Source organism: Lactuca virosa, chromosome 1 (genome assembly GCF_052849685.1).
Source record: "Lactuca virosa cultivar CGN04683 chromosome 1, Lactuca_virosa_CGN04683_v6, whole genome shotgun sequence".
In the NCBI taxonomy this organism is placed as follows: domain Eukaryota; kingdom Viridiplantae; phylum Streptophyta; class Magnoliopsida; order Asterales; family Asteraceae; genus Lactuca; species Lactuca virosa.
This window is the reverse complement of record NC_136426.1, coordinates 30,520,271-30,536,488: the sequence shown is the minus strand read 5'-3', so window position 1 is coordinate 30,536,488 and position 16,218 is coordinate 30,520,271. Positions and strand designations below refer to the sequence as shown.

Genomic DNA, 16,218 nt, shown 5'->3' with positions numbered 1-16,218 from the left:
ATAAACAAAATAAGTATAAATGTGCACATAAATCTCATATTTTGAAAAAACAAAAAATCATTACTCTAGAAGAGTGAAGTAAATATAAAATTGAAGCAGAAACCAGTACTTTGACTTATCTGATTCTTGAAAAATATTGAATAAAAATCGTTCACATATTATAAAAAAAAAAAAAAAAAAAAAAAAAAAAAAAAACCAATCGACCGAATCAACTACAAATAATATTTTTGAGTGTTTTTTTTTACGTTTTTCAACAGTGTTAACTTTCCATCACTACAAACCAAAACCCTAATCATTTACATCAGGAAAAATGTGTATATTCTTAAAGAATAATGAAAATCGAACCTGGTGGTGGATCTACAAAGTTGTCATCGTCAAGTGTTAATGGTGGTTCAATTGTATTTCAGAAATTGGATTTGAAATTCTCTCAAATCCTCGAACGATCAAAATTTATCACTGACAAGTGGACAAGGAACAAGAAGGAAGAATGGCAGGATATGGTCTATGGACGCTGGCCTATAGTGGTCGTTGGAAAAAAAATGCACCAGAAGTCGAAACGATGGTGGAAACACGCATCTCTGGGAATTTTGTGGTAGTTGTATGCGGCTAAGAGAGAGAGAGAGAGAGAGAGACCCATACATATGGGCTTCAAATTAAAATAGTTACCATAAATCTAGTTGTTTAAGTTTAGAATTAGATTAAATAGTTTATAAAATGACTAAACAACCTTTATTAATTAAATTTAAATAAAAAATAAGAATATATATTGATTGGATAGAAATTGGTTTTACATTTACACTATATATATATATATATATATATATATATATATATATATATATATATATATATACACACACACACCAGGATACAACCCGTGAAACCACGGGTAAAATACTTATAAAACATTTATATTATTAATATTATTAATAATATTTATGTTTTTCTAAAACTTGTTTTATTATTTATTTTAAAATTAATATAATGTATTTACTTGAATATGCAATATAAATACATATTATGTATGTGACTAATTGATAAGGGGATAGAAAAGGTTAGTTAATGAACTCACACCGGTCATTTCTTATATATATATATATATATATATATATATATATATATATATATATATATATATATATATATATATAATGTGTTAAACAAACATATATTGTTTATATTCCGAAAAACACACATTTTAGCAATTGGCATCCACTTGGGTTGGGTCCTGGGGATACTAAAATTCTCCATTTAGCAATTCTAATTCCAATAAGCTATAATATAGATAGTAGTTACCCCCTTGACAAATAAGCTAATAATTCCATTCTAAAGACAACACATGGAATCTAAAACCACTAACTAAAGTGACAAAAGAAGAAGAAGAAGAAGCACAAAATACAAATGTTCATAAATCTTGCTAAATGCTAATTACTAAAACTCCAGCCAGCTTACTTGCTACCAAGAATCCGATCTCGGCGTTCTACATACTCCAATGGAAACCAACCTGCCTTCCCTTGACATTCTCCTTCCGCCCAACCATTGCTTGACACCTGTCCACAAAACAACCATATTTATCTTATCTCGCATTAACTAGCTCATGTTTTCATCAACTTAAAACATAACATCACCTAAACATTATAGTATATGTTTCATGTCATGTTATATATTGGTTTTATTATCAGTAAAGAAATGTAAGTAAAAAAGTGCATGTATGTTATTGTTGGCTACCATGGATAAAGAATGATCTGATGGATGACCAATACAAATATCGATTCCTACAATAATACTAAAAATTTAATTAACAATAACTTGGATGTTATTATTTTTTACATTTCTAACACTGAACCTTTTTATTATAACATTAATTGTATTTTCTGAGCTTAAAAAGTAAAATTTGTAATTCTAACACTAACCTTTCGAACAACAACGTAGTCCCCAACTGTTAAACTCAACTCAGCATCTGACTCAGCTTGATATGGATGTATAACCTATTATTAATTATTAAAATTAAGTTCAGCCATCATTTTCAAACTACAGTTTGTTGTTAATGAAAACTGATATAATTATATGAACAAAACAAGCATAAGTAAAGATAACAATCACCTCTCCTAAAAAGTAGTCCAAATTATCTTCAAAGTTATTATCATTTCTTTGAGAAGCAGATACACCATTGATTTCAATTTCATCATGAGCTGGAGAAGAAGAAACTGCTGCTGCCATTGGAATAGGAGATGCATCTATTCTTTGACGCTCTTGCAACATCTAAAAACAAATTATCTCACCCTTTATCAAATGTCTAAAATACCCTCCAACGAAAATAAGACAGAGGAGCTTTGTGGACCCAAATCAAAAACCCAACATTTTTTTTCTTCCTTGTTTTCATGCTAGAAAAAAAAATGCCAAAATGTATTTGATACCTCCCCTTCAAGCCGATCAAGTATATTTAGAACTTTCTGATGATGATGTTTTTCAGCCTCAACCTTCAATTCAACATTAAATACATTATTTTCAACTTTTATTAATTTCTGAGAAACTTAAAGAAACAAAAACATTGCATAATAGAGTAACTAATCACCATGGATATAAGTCGTTGAAGTGTTAACCTCTGTTGTTGAGCTTCAACAGCTGACATGGTAGCAACAGCTTCTTTACCCAATACAGTCATGTTTGACTTCAGCTCCTTAAGCCTAGCTTGAGCTGCTTCATATTTTGATAAATTATCAACATTCCCATTAGATTCCCTCACTTTTGCCTGCCTTCTTGCTACTTCAATCACCTGTAAAGATGATGAAGATGAGGAGGGCATTTACGTCTTTTATACATAACTAACTATATAAATTATGTTAACCTGAGCTTCAGCTTCTTGTCTGACTCTATCGTATCTTTGTGCATGACGTCTTGCATCCTCCAAAGGAGCTCCCACTACCATACCTCTCAAAGGCTCTGCAACCTATAGTTATATGGTTCATGAGGACAAGGGCATTTATGTCTTTTAACACATACGGGAGCTTTAGAGCTTACCTGTGTGCCAAGGGCTTTCAAGAGAATTTCACGTTCCCTTTCAATATCCATTCGAGCACTACTATAACTCATTGCTGCTTTGGATAATGAACTACCACTTGTGCAAGTGTTCTCAGCACCATATTTCCTGCTGTCTTCAGAGAGTTTGGTACCTATAGACAGAAGCACACACACACACACAGAGATATATTGATATTGTGAAAAATGAAAATTGTAATTTGGACACAAAATTTAAGTTACCAATTTCAACTTGCTTGGTTCCAGTTACAATAAAACCCTCGACACCACGGACAATATCGCGTTGAAAGTGCTGGTAAAAAAAGAATGTTATTATGTTAAGAGATAATATGAATAGCTTGCAAAAAGTTAAAAAAGAAAAGAAAATTAATGTGTGTAACCTTAGCAGATCGGGTTGATATGTAAAGCTTTTCAAGCTTTTGTTGTTGTTGAAGTTCTACTTCATTGGCTACAATATCTTCAGAGCCCCCAAGTCCACCAGCAAATTGTTTGAGGACAGCCTACCATATATGAGAAAACACAAAAAGTAAGGGAATTATTCACAATTATGAATTTACGGGGTTTAATGCACGATTAGGGAGAAAGTTTCAATGTATGTTATTTTTTACATTTGCACAATCAGTGGGACTATTTAGATATAGAGGAAGTAGAGGATGATGGTGATGAAGGATCAGGGGCAAGTGAAGGAGAAGGATGAGTATGTAAAAGAGGAGAAGAACTAAATGTTCTATCATTTTCAATGTAAAATCTTTATATATGTTTTTCTTGCACAAATGCAAACTTAACCTACCATACTTTTTGTCATTTTTGGAGAAAATTTAACTTTATCTTGCTATCAAAATACCTCAATTGTTAATTCAAATCATGTTTTAATTCGAAAAATGGAGACACCATGTCACAAAACATGCTACACAACGACCTAGAACTTGATCGATCAAACAGCTCTAGAGCATAGTTTGACAGAACACCTCATAGCACAGTTTTTTTACAGAGACAATCAATGGAGCTGGCGTTATTGAATCTACCTACACTTGCAATTAAGCAAAGAAAACTGAAAACACGAACAATTTACGTACTACTTCCATTCAACAAAGAAATGACAAGTTAAATTTGAATTCGGATCTTACTTTTCTACTTCAAAATCTCTGTGGTGTTAATCATTTTGTCTAGAAAACTTACTGATTACAACAAAACCTATAGCAATTTCAACATCTTGAGCAGTGATCGTGGTAGATTTAAAACGAAATTAAATAAAATAGTTCTTGTTCTAAGAATGAATATGGTATAATACCTGTTGCTGTCTAGCGACCTGTTCTCTGAGCTTCGAAGCTTGTTTACGTATTGCATCCATTAGTTCATACGCTGGACGAAAACCAGTTGCGAAGCCGAAAGCGAACGAGAGAAATTTGGGGAGGGGTTTTGTTTTGACTCTTTTTGAATATTTGTTTGCTTCAAAAATGTGTTGAAGGGTCCCGACACAAACTTTTGACTTGACGTTTTGTTTTATATCAGAATATTCTTTTAAAACTCCTTTTGGGAAACATTCCCAATATTTATTTGGTTTTTCTCCATGTTTTAAAAACTTTGGAACGAAACTTAGATGGCATTGAGCAAAATTAGCTATTTGTTAGTTGGTAACACGATACTTTTGGATTATTATATTTAAAATGTTTTATAAGGATTTGAATTAAAATCTTATATTAATATATGGGTCGTGTTTGGCAAGAAGCTTTCGGAAGCGTTTGAGAGCTTCTAACTTTTAGCTTTTGATAAAACGCTCTAGTTTAAACAAAAAGTTTCGTTTGACAGTACGAGCGTTTAGCTTTTAGTTTAAACAAAACGCTTCAAATCTAAAAGCTACTTCATGTAACGTTTAACAAAACGCTATTGAGCTTTTGAAATCAATTTCCATAATTACCCTTAAAAATATATTTATATATTTATTTATTTTTAATCAATTGTCATTTTATGTAATTTTATATATTTCAAAAGCTACCAGCTACTTTTGTCAGACACTCATATAACAAATAAAAGCTACAGTTTCCCGCTACCAGCTACCCGCTACACGCTACCCGCTACACGCTACACGCTACACGCTAACCACTACCCGCTTCCAGCTAACAGCTACTTTTGCCAAACACACCCATGGTTTAGTTTAAACAAAAATACAATAATAACATATTATCTTAAGTTGATATCATTTTAGAAAACACATTATCCTTTGGATTTTTAAAATTCAAATAAACTTGGATTAATCTCCTTCTAATTCTAATATATCTAATTCTAATAAAAGACTCTTTTTTTGTCCACTTGTCATCCTTTTAGAGCTATGATTTGTCACGTGACAATCTCTCCTGCATTTTACTCAATGTTTTCCCGCTCAAGAATTGCTCTTATATTAAACGAACCTATCCCTAAAAATTAGCAGTTAAATTTGAAATATAGATATAGATGATCTAATACCATAAATAAATACTTTTAATCGTAGATAATTAAAACAAATGATAAAAGATCAACATATAGTCACTGTTTTGAAAACCTTGCATATAGTATGATTTTGAGATTGATTTTTTTTATTGTGTATGCAAGTTTTAAATTCTGTTTACAGGTTTTAAAATCTTTCAAGTTAATATGTTTACAGGTTCTAAAATCACTCATGTTAATTTATTTTCTGTAATTATTAGTTTGTCCCTTTAGACATTTTCAATGGGTTACATTTGAACTACTCATGAGGAAGTAGTATGAATTTTTCATTTGACAAATAAGTTTCTTTTTTGTAGAAACAGTTTTATAAAGAAGATTTTTATAAAGAAGATGAATCAAGAAGATGAATCAAGAAGCGAGTGCCCTAATAAAATGACTAAAATTTTAAGCAATTAATTAGAAATTAATCAAATTATGGTATACAAATTATTGAAATAGGAAGATAAAAATTCATAGAAAAACGAATCAAGTGAGAACAATAATTTTATATATTTTGGCAAAATTGAAGAAGACTAGGGGTCAAATTACTCACCTAATAGTTGATTTCCAATTAAATTAATTGATATGCTAATTAGTATCATGATATGGTATTGGTTTATTTTAATTTTTTATTTTGTTTTGGTTCGTACTTCCTTTTTGTTCGTTAATTGGTTTTCCTTTTTGATAATGTTTTTCAATTTTAATATTATTTTGATTGTTGTTAATGTTAAATTGTTTGATTAGAGGTGAAAACCTGCAATGTTAATTCTCTAAGTAAAATTAGTATTAATATATTTTATAAAATTATCTGCTTAATTACAAAACATAATTTTTAATTTTAAACTGTCATTTTTCTTGATTGACATATTTATATAGTTATAATTATAATTTTGTATTTACAATCTAAAATATTATTTTTAACCATATTATGTCAAACTTAACATAAAAAAGTAATTGTTCACATAAAATGGTAAAATTTTATATATATATAATCTAAATATTAATTGGTAAAATGGTGAAATCGTTACGTTTAATGCTTTGTACAAACAATTATTGTTAAAATACTATTCTAATTATTTTTAAATGATATTTTTTAGTTTGATATAAACTTTTGAACTTTACATGTTTTTATAGATTTTTTATATATTATTCATTTAACCATGAAATAACAATTTAAAATATTATTTGAAATGGTTTAGTTTGCGATAATCATTTAGACTAAAGTTTACAATTTAATACGGAAAGTTATATATGGATAATAGAAAATCCAAAATAATTACTAACATGTCAATTGGAATTTATTGCAAGAGCATGATTTCGTTAAAATTTTAAAGTAACAATTTCTATTAGTTGTATATTTTACAGTGCCAATTAATATGAGTCAACGACACTCTTTAACAAATGTTGATTTGTTTCTCAAGAATCTTGATTTTACATATGGTCAACTGTATGTTGTCTTATTTAGACTCATCGAGTAGATAGCTTAAAACCCGCGTCCAAAACTCGTTTCTACTCGACGAGTCTGAGGCTTCCAACTCATCGAGTAGCTCAATTAAAATGAATAATTTATAAATAAAAGCGTACCAAAAACTTTAACGCCCGGTTCCCGGTACATAATTTTTATTATAAGTTTTTGCATATTTACACAGGGACTCGATGAGTTGGAGGCTCACCTCGTCGAGTAGATGCGAAATTTGGACGCGGGTGGAAAAATCTACTCGCCGAGTCGGAAGCCCTGACTCGACGAGTAAACTCGTCTGGATGAAACCATAAGTTTGAGGGTTTGCACCCTATTTAAACAACTTATAGGGTCTCCACTCCAGCCTCCATCACCCTCAGACTCTCTTCACGAAACCCTAATTAATTATTGAGTGTTAGTCCATCGGTCCACACAGTTGTCCATGTACCAGTAAAAGATTCGGCAGCTACTGCGGCCCCTGCTTCTTCAGTTCTTGAGCTTTTGTGCCATTTGTGTGTGTCTTTGAAGCTTGAGAAGAAAGAGGAGGCTTAGGAGATCAAGAGAAAGCAAGTAGATCCAGAGGTTTTGGCACATTTCCAGCTCAGTTGAGGTATAAAGCTGATACCTTGACTATTCATTTCTTAGATCTCTATTTAGGGCTAGTTTCTACCTTTTCTAAGCCATGGTGAAGCCATTTTTTGGGATTGTGTGCATCTTTGGGGTTGTACATTCAAATCTTGAACCCTTAAGGGTTCCCATGGCATAAAGGTGCCAACTTTATAGCCATGGGAGTCCCATGCACCATGTAGACTTCATTTTAGGTCCTTATGAGCTAGTTAACCCATGCATGCAAATAAAGTTTGTAACTTTACGTGCTATATCGACCCTAGGAGGTCAGATCTATGTTCTGGATGCTTTAAGCATGACTGAAATCAACTGGATAGACATGGACTTTGGGGGACTCGACGAGTCGTTCATGGGACTCGGTGAGTCGAGTTATGGTTCCCCAACCTTTTCTGTTTCTGGTCGATCTGGTTGAGTCTAGAAGAGGACTCAATAAGATGGACGTAAATATGGAATTGAAGATCAAAGAACTCGACGAGTTAAAGGATGAACTCGGCGAGTTCAAGGAAATGTCCCAACTTATATGAAGAAGAACTCAACAAGTTCAAGGAAGAACTCGGCGAGTCAAGGGCTAAACACTTCAACTTGTATTAAGAAGGACTCGACGAGTTCATGGACAAGCTCGGCGAGTCAAAAGCAAAAAGGTCCCAATTTTGTATGTAGGAGAACTCGGCAAGTTCCTGAAAGACTCGACGAGTAGGGTCGAAGTTTTAGTACTTTGTGGATTATGGAACTTGACGAGTTGGTGGACCAACTCGACGAGTTGAGTCGACCAGATGTTGACTTTGACCAGGGTGTTGACCTTGGCTTTGACTTTGACCTAAGTTGACCCTTGAAAGGGTTAAGAGTATGAAATGGTAATTAAGGAAGGTTGTTATGTGTAGGAGTTTGAGAGGAGTTGATCCCATCATCGAGGACAGTTCAGACACTTCACGACATTGAGGTGAGTTACCTTCCAGTTAAAGTGGGTCTACGACCACAATGTCGGCCCACTAGTAGGAGTTGTTTGTCAGATAATTATCTTTGTGATAGTTATCTGGGTTTGCCACTATCTGTTATGTTTTATGTGCTAGCCTAGTATGATGTCATGTGATAGTGGTAGTAGGGGGAATAGTCCGTAGGGGGAATAGTCCCCATGTTACGATTGTAAGGACCGAAGGGGTATGTTATGCACCCCGGTATGCCTGACAATATGATTACGTTATGTTATTATTATGTGGTAGTAGTAGGGGTGAAATAGTCCCCGTAACCGGTTGAGATAAACCGGAGGGTTAGGTCGGATACCCCGGTATGTCTGACAGGGGTAGGTTAGGCACCCCGGTATGCCTAGCAGGGTAGGTCAGGCACCCGAATATGCCTAGTAGTATGTGTTATGTATGCTATGTGGTATGATGGGGGAACTCACTAAGCTTTGTGCTTACAGTTTACAGTTTTGTTTTTAGGTACCTCTTCGTCAAAGGGGAAGGAGCCGGCACGGTAGCAGCGCATCACACACACACCGGACATCTGCATTATGAGATCCTTGGGATTGTACTCTGACATTGTTAATGTTTTATGATATGGTTTTGAGACATGTGACTATGGTTTTTATGGAATGATATGATTCGATGATGTTTTTCAGTAAACAATTTTATAAGTTACTTAATTAAAAACAACATTTTTGGTCTTGAAATTGGGGTGTTACAAAAACCAGGCGTTACAACTACCTTGCTACGTGTCAATCTTCTGGCATTTTACTCACTGATTTTCCCGCCCAATTGCTAATTGTTGTATTTGACCATCATACCCTATAAATCCGAAAAATCAGGCCATAAAATCAGACGATGATGTCCACCCACGTTACTTCCTCTCCATAAATCAAAATCAAAATTTACACCCTTCCCAAAATTATGTATTTAATTTGAATTCCATAATAATAGTGCAATACCTTATATTCAGGAATTATTTCTGGAAATTTTTTGAAATAAGAAACTATCAAACTCAAATTTATGCCCTTTAAAAGACTCCATTTTATCCCATGACTATATCTATATCCCCTCTTCCGATTACAGTTTCCATGAATATGCACACATAGCACGTAATTTATATTAAATACTTCATATCTATGTGTAAGATGAAAGTAACTATGCACTCACCTGACTAGTTAGTGAAAAATAACTACTATTATGGCTCCAAGCTCAACACTGTTTGCCAACTTATTATATTGCCTAAAACATCTAATATGTGAAGTGATATCCAAAAATAATTTCTTGAAAGACTTTCGTTGATATATGAAAATAATTCAAGATGTTGCTATTTATACTACAATTCAAACCGCCTATCTCTTATCTTTCGTACGGTTTAAAATGTTTACTCATTTAAAATTATTGACACGTATAACTCTAGTTACAAGAGTCAATAGAAAAATAAAACACGTATACCTTTTTATTAAATGAAGTTGTACGATCACATATTTAAACAACACGTGTTATTTTTAATTAATAAAATATGTATGAACTTTTTTATATCTTTTACAGGTCAGTTGCAATTCATAAATTAGTTATAATTACATTTATGGTCCCTCAGTTATTCTTGTATTAACACAATATATCATTCAAGTTACATTATAGTCCATTAACTATTTATTAATAAAATCATCATACCCTTTATAATAAAATCTTATCCAAATCGTTTAATTCGTTCCTATCCAAACTTATAATCAATAATTAACGTCGTAAAATATTTAGACAATTATTTTCGAGAGTTATATCTCGAAAATATATAAAATATATATTTATTTCTCTTCTTTATATCGACAGACTCGTAATTACGGTTTCTACAACTTCGTTTAGATTATTTATCCTAAATAATCTTTTATTTTTAAACGTTTATTTAGCCCTACGAATATTATATACACATAATATTTGTCCAATTTCCTCACATATACTTGAATAATTCTTTTCACTTATTCATAAAAGGTTACAATCGTCGACCGATGTAAATACAAATTTTTATAATTATGCAAAGCGAGAAATGCGGGCGTTACACTATTTTTGTGACTTTATGAGGAAACCAACTCGTAGGCAACACATCTTTTTAGTCCCCTTTACTTGTTTTAACAGGTTTGAATGACACATAGAAAAAACTTGCCACATCACCGATGATATGGCAACCCATATAATTTCTTTTACATTTTTCTTTAATTAAAACCATTTAAAAAAAGAAATAATTAACCCTACTTTTGGACCCACATCTCTCTCTCTCTATAGGACACACTTCGTATTCTCAAATTTTTCCCATCATCACCTAGATCATCGCTTCCCTTCCAGATGTGGGTTTTAAGAATCAGATCAAGAAATCTTCCAACCTTCCAAACCCAAAAAATCCAGAAACGGTCCTAGCACAAAGTTGAAAATTTATTACATGACATTTAGTCGAATAATTGGTGGGCAAGAATTTTACAGTGTTCTTCCTAGGCATGAGCAAACGGACCGAACCGGCCGGAACCGGCCCGACCCGGACCCGAACCGGGAACCGGCCAAAATCAAGAACCGAACCGGCCCGGCGGTTCTACCGGTTCCGGTTCCGGGTCCGGTTTTTGCCGGTTTTCGGTTTTGGAACCGGTATGATTTGACACGCTTCTTTATAGGGCTTGTAACTCATTCAATTTTTAACCAAATCAAGCGTTTTTATAGTCTAAACTTAACTACAAAACCTAAACTACCTGTAGGAAAAAGATTCAGGTAAAAAAAACTTAAATTGAGTGAGTTATGCACATTTGAACAACAAAGTCAGATTACGTTTAATTGTTGTAACATAAAAAAATTCTGATTTGACACCCTTCCTTGCGGGGCTTGTAACTCATTCAATTTCTAACCAAATCAAACGTTTTTATAGTCTAAACTTAACTGCAAATCCTAATCTACATGTAGGAAAAAAGATTCAGGTCAAAACAAGTTAAATTGATGTAGGAAAAAAGATTCAGGTCAAAACCTTATGTGTTTAGGATTCTAAACGTACGACTACGATATTAGAACTAACATGTAAACGTTTCGGAGTGATAAGGATGATTTAAACGACTATCCTAAATAAAGATATAGATTCACCTTATTCGGTGTATAGATCAAAATGGCAAGAACCCGTAGTGGAGCCGGGAATGCTAATAGGAACAGAAACCAACCCCCAGTGATTGAGCAAATACCGGTTGTGGTAGCCGCTGCTGAGCCAATAACCATGGCCGGAGTACAAGCGATGATCCAAATGATGTTGGATCGTCAGATGGAGGAAACAAGGCGTTTACTTCAACAAAATCGAGAGGAACTTACGGTGCCTATTGAACAGCCCGAGCTCAGTGATGGGCAGTCAGAAGGAGGGAACTACAGTGGGACGGTTGGTCGATCCGACCCACCGATAGTTTGACGAAACAATCAGGATGGAGGAAATGACGGACGTAGATGCAAGCAAGGATTTCATGGCATCAAAACCCCCAAGTCTTTCTGGAAGTCCAACACCGGTGGAAGTTATGGACTGGATCTCCGAGATGGAGACAATGTTTGAGAGTTGCGAGTGTAGCAACAAACAGAAGACCGCTCTCGCGATCCCTCTGTTAAAGTCTGGAGTACTGAGCTGGTGGAAGCTACTAGCTAACACGATGCCCAAGGGAGAAGCAAGCAAGATGTCTTGGGAAGATTTCGTGGTGCAACTGAAAATGCAGTACTGCTCTGAGCAGGATCTCCTAGAGATCAACAATGAGTTTCAAAATCTGAAGAAGGGAAGGATGAGTGTCACTGAGTATGCTGCAAGTTTTACGGAGAAGATGAAGCTTGTTCCTTACCTAGTTCCAACTGAGCTCTCCAAGGTTAACAAGTTTGCCCATGGATTACCAGCGGACTTTGGTCCAATGGTCAAGCAAGCAACCACTTTGAAAGCCGCCATCTGGGCAGCCAGGAATGTTGAGACTCAGATTAGGGAAAAGGGCTTGGAGAAAGCTGAAGTTGGCGAGAAGAGGAAGTTTGAAGGATCTTCAAGGTCCAACATGGAGACCAAATTCCTGAAGTCTGGAGGAAGAAGAGGAAGTGAAGCAAGATGGTGCGAGAAGTGCAAAAAGAAACACTCTGGAACATGCGGTGAAAAGGTGACTTGTTTCAAGTGTGGAAAGCATGGGTATTACGCCAACGAGTGTACATTCAACAAAAGGGTATGTTACGCATGTAACGAGGAAGGTCACTTCAAGCAAGACTGCCCAAAGAGAGAAGGGGCTACAAAGCCAAATGTGCCACCAAAGCCAAAGGCGAGAGCATTTCAAATGATCCTTGACGAAGCAGATAGCAATGCAAGGATTCAGGAGTGAAGGCTTAATATCTAAAGATCGAGTTATGAAGTAACCAAGGGATAGTATCGTATAATGTAACCTGTTAGAGGCATAGTATAGGGTGAACTCGAACACCTATGTAATAGTTTCAAGAAAATAATAAAGCCTTCGTTTTGTTATCTGGTGTGTTAAACTGTTATGTGATTTTCTTGTATGGTGACTTGGGGACCGCGAGACAATACTTGGGACGAGTATGAGTAGGTCTGAAAGGTAGTAGATGCATATACTACCGGAAGCACAGGACTCACGCTTGGATCAGAGAAAGTCACAAGGTTACCGAGAAGCTAGTAGTTGATTCTGTTTTGTTCAGGTATGTCATTACCATTGTTTCGGTAATGACTAAGAAGATGATTGTTATTCCGACCCTAGTGTTCATATCAAATCAAGTCCGACTATGATGAGTATGTTACGAGGTTCAGAGAACCAAGTTCGATGTAGCATCTGACTTAAGCCGGAAGATTGAAATGAAAGATAATCAGAGCGATCAGTACAGGTATCACGACAGTTGCTTGTAGCTAGAAGTGCTACATTTTAAGATGTGATAAGAACATGAAGGAAGGTATAGTCTGTTCCGGAATTTGACTCTAAAAGACCTGAGTCTAAGCATTGCAACATACGATGAGAGGTCATTAGAACATGACCTATCGGTCTATTATGATAATCGAAGGAAGAATCTTATCTCAATTTTGTTAAATAAGGAGTCTCCAATAAAGATCGAGATCGTGACATGAAGATCATGATTAGAAGTCTAACATAAGATAGAGAGCGGATGCAAGATCGAGCACCGCCTGTAGTCAAGGAGTCTACGAGTTAGATACTCGTTCGAAGAAACATCAAAGTTATGACTTAGGATGAAGAGATAACGTATGGAGTCATCATGTGAGCCCTGTTTCGTTGATGATTCTGCGACGTAATCATCCTAAGGGGGAGATAATTGTAACGCCCGTAGATCCGGGCTAGTCAATTTAGAGATAATAGGGGTCGAAAACGACTTTTCTACAAAAGATTATTTAGAATAAATAATCTTAACCAAGTTGTAGAATACGTCTCAAGGTTTCCGTACATATAAAGAACGTCGAAATCCGAGTTATAACGAAGAAGTTATGACACGTCGAAGTTTTACGGCAGAACCGGCACGGCACCGGGACACGTAAATAGTGAATTTACGATAGAGCGACTTTTAGCCTTAGCAATCTAAACGAAAGTCGTAGAAAACGTTAAACCGAGAACATACAAAAAAAAGTACGCCCAAATCTGACTTCGTATGAGGAAGTTATGAATTTTCTAAGATTTGGCATAGCAGTGCACGACCCGAAACTCGAATTTTAGATCGAGCGGTTTTTGGCGTACGCGACCTAAAGGAGAATTGAAGATCTCATTAATAGGAACTCAACGGTAAAAAGACAGACGAAAATGGAGTCCGTATGTAGAAGTTATGAATTTTACGCGGACATTTAACAGTATAATCTCCTCGTACTGTTAAATTTAAGATCGGTCGAGAATTAGCCAACGAAGTCAAAATGAAAGTTGTAGATCTTATTTTTACCTACGCGTGGATATAAAGAACGTCAAAAACGAAGGTCGTATGTGAAAGTTACGGATTTTAGAAGTCGGAAGTGTGTTGTGCGAAAATGGGTGATGTGGCACAATCTTGGCCATTGCTTTCTCCCCAAGTCTTGCCACTAGATGGTGACATGTGGCACCAAGTTCAGCCATTTTTCACCCTATAAACAGAACCTCTCCCACCCTCATTTTCTTCACACCTTTCCCATTCTTTCTTCTCTTTACTCTCTCTCTCTCTAGAACCTCTCTCTAGCCCCGAAACCCCCCGAAAAGCCTAGGGAAACTCCCTAGCACGAGGCGGAAGCCCCGGAGTGCTCGAAGGCTCCGAGAAGAAGAGCTTTTCGGCTCGGGAACGCTGCTACAAGCAAATCCCGGTTTTCTATAAAACCCGCTGTAAGTGAGCTACGCCTACGCTATTTTTAATATATCGTTTATTTAATTATAGTAGCGTTATTAGGAACTTATAACAAGTACTTGGGCTATTATTATGGGTTATATAAGTATTGTTTAACGCTTATATAATAGTAATAATAGCTAGTCTCGGCGAATAATAGACTAAACTCTAGTAGTAATAATACTAGGTTTCGTCGAAGGAAATTATTTTTAAGAAGCGAAGCGCTGTCTGAGTTCGGATTCACCACCTTTTCAAGTGAGTGCATAGTTACTTTCATCTTACACATAGATATGAAGTATTTTAAATAAATTACGTGCTATGTGTGCATATTATCTGTATACTTGCTATCTATTCTGGATGAACGATTTTATACATGTTTTAAATGATTTAAACTGTATATATATATATATATATATATATATATATATATATATATATATATATCTACGAGAATATGTTGGGTAAAACATGGGTAGATGTAATAGATGGAATATGAGTTGGATGATGAGTTGAGAGGTGTTATAGACCACGAGGTAAGTGTGAGAGGTAGACGATGTGAGAAGCCTTTCCCAAATGATGGCCCCGTCATCTAGCAGAGTATGGATGACAACCACAGACTATTCTAGACATTCCAGTGGAACACTGGCAGGCTCGCAACCTGTAGGTGTTGTGAACGATGTGTTCACCGGTGTACTCTAAAAACCCATTGACATGTATTGCGAGTGGACTCTCGAAAACGATACTGTCAATAAACGAGATAACCCTAGCAGCTGTGCTCGAAGGACAATACTGGTAGTTGCGCCTCACATAGAATGTCACAATTCTGGCAGCTGCGCCTAAGTGATAGAACTAGCAGCTGTGCTTGACAGTTGTGTCATTGACAACGATGGACTTCGTGCCGATTCCTTAGGATGATCCTTAGGAATGAATGAACGAGGAATAATTGATTCTTAGGGTAGATCCTTAAGAGTAAAGAAGATAATGGGGATGGGTAATTGGGTTGATTGTTTGATGTTTAAACATAATAATTATATTATTGTGGGTTGAAAACCCTATGTACTCACCAGGTTTCCCAACCTGACCCACTCAGTTTATTTGTATCACAGGTGTCGATATGAAGTTACATTACACTGAGAGATTTAAAAGAGATGTAGATCACTAGTGTAAATGAATGTAAGTTATGTTTATGCTTATGTTTCTGTATTAACGATGACATCCCAAATGTTTTAAAATGAATAAAAATACATTTGTTCGGAAATTCTTTGATAACGTATTTATCATGTTTTTCTGGGAACAAATTCCTCAAGATTTTTATTAAAAGAAGTA

General features: G+C 35.1%; 1 protein-coding gene across 1 annotated transcript; it reads right to left on the bottom strand.

Moving 5' to 3' along the window:
- Window positions 1-1,156: 1,156 nt before the first annotated feature.
- LOC145163345 (SH3 domain-containing protein 2-like) lies at window positions 1,157-4,501 on the bottom strand. The gene is made up of 10 exons (XM_079082204.1): window positions 4,331-4,501; window positions 3,420-3,539; window positions 3,262-3,331; window positions 3,022-3,173; window positions 2,849-2,950; window positions 2,576-2,776; window positions 2,418-2,480; window positions 2,104-2,262; window positions 1,914-1,988; window positions 1,157-1,550 (listed from the first exon to the last, which is right to left on the bottom strand). Exons 1-10 carry the CDS (start codon window positions 4,388-4,390, stop codon window positions 1,449-1,451), a joined length of 1,104 nt encoding a protein of 367 aa, XP_078938330.1. The 5' UTR covers window positions 4,391-4,501; the 3' UTR covers window positions 1,157-1,448.
- Between the last annotated feature and the right edge of the window lie 11,717 nt (window positions 4,502-16,218).

Bases quoted from the DNA above. Each gene is read 5' to 3' on its own strand.
- LOC145163345 (XM_079082204.1), bottom strand. From the start codon at position 4,390: ATGGATGCAATACGTAAACAAGCTTCGAAGCTCAGAGAACAGGTCGCT. The intron at 2,777-2,848 runs GTTAACATAATT...TCATCTTTACAG, and splicing joins GACAAGAAGCTGAAGCTCAG to GTGATTGAAGTAGCAAGAAG. The intron at 2,263-2,417 runs GTATCAAATACA...ATTTGTTTTTAG, and splicing joins TTGATCGGCTTGAAGGGGAG to ATGTTGCAAGAGCGTCAAAG.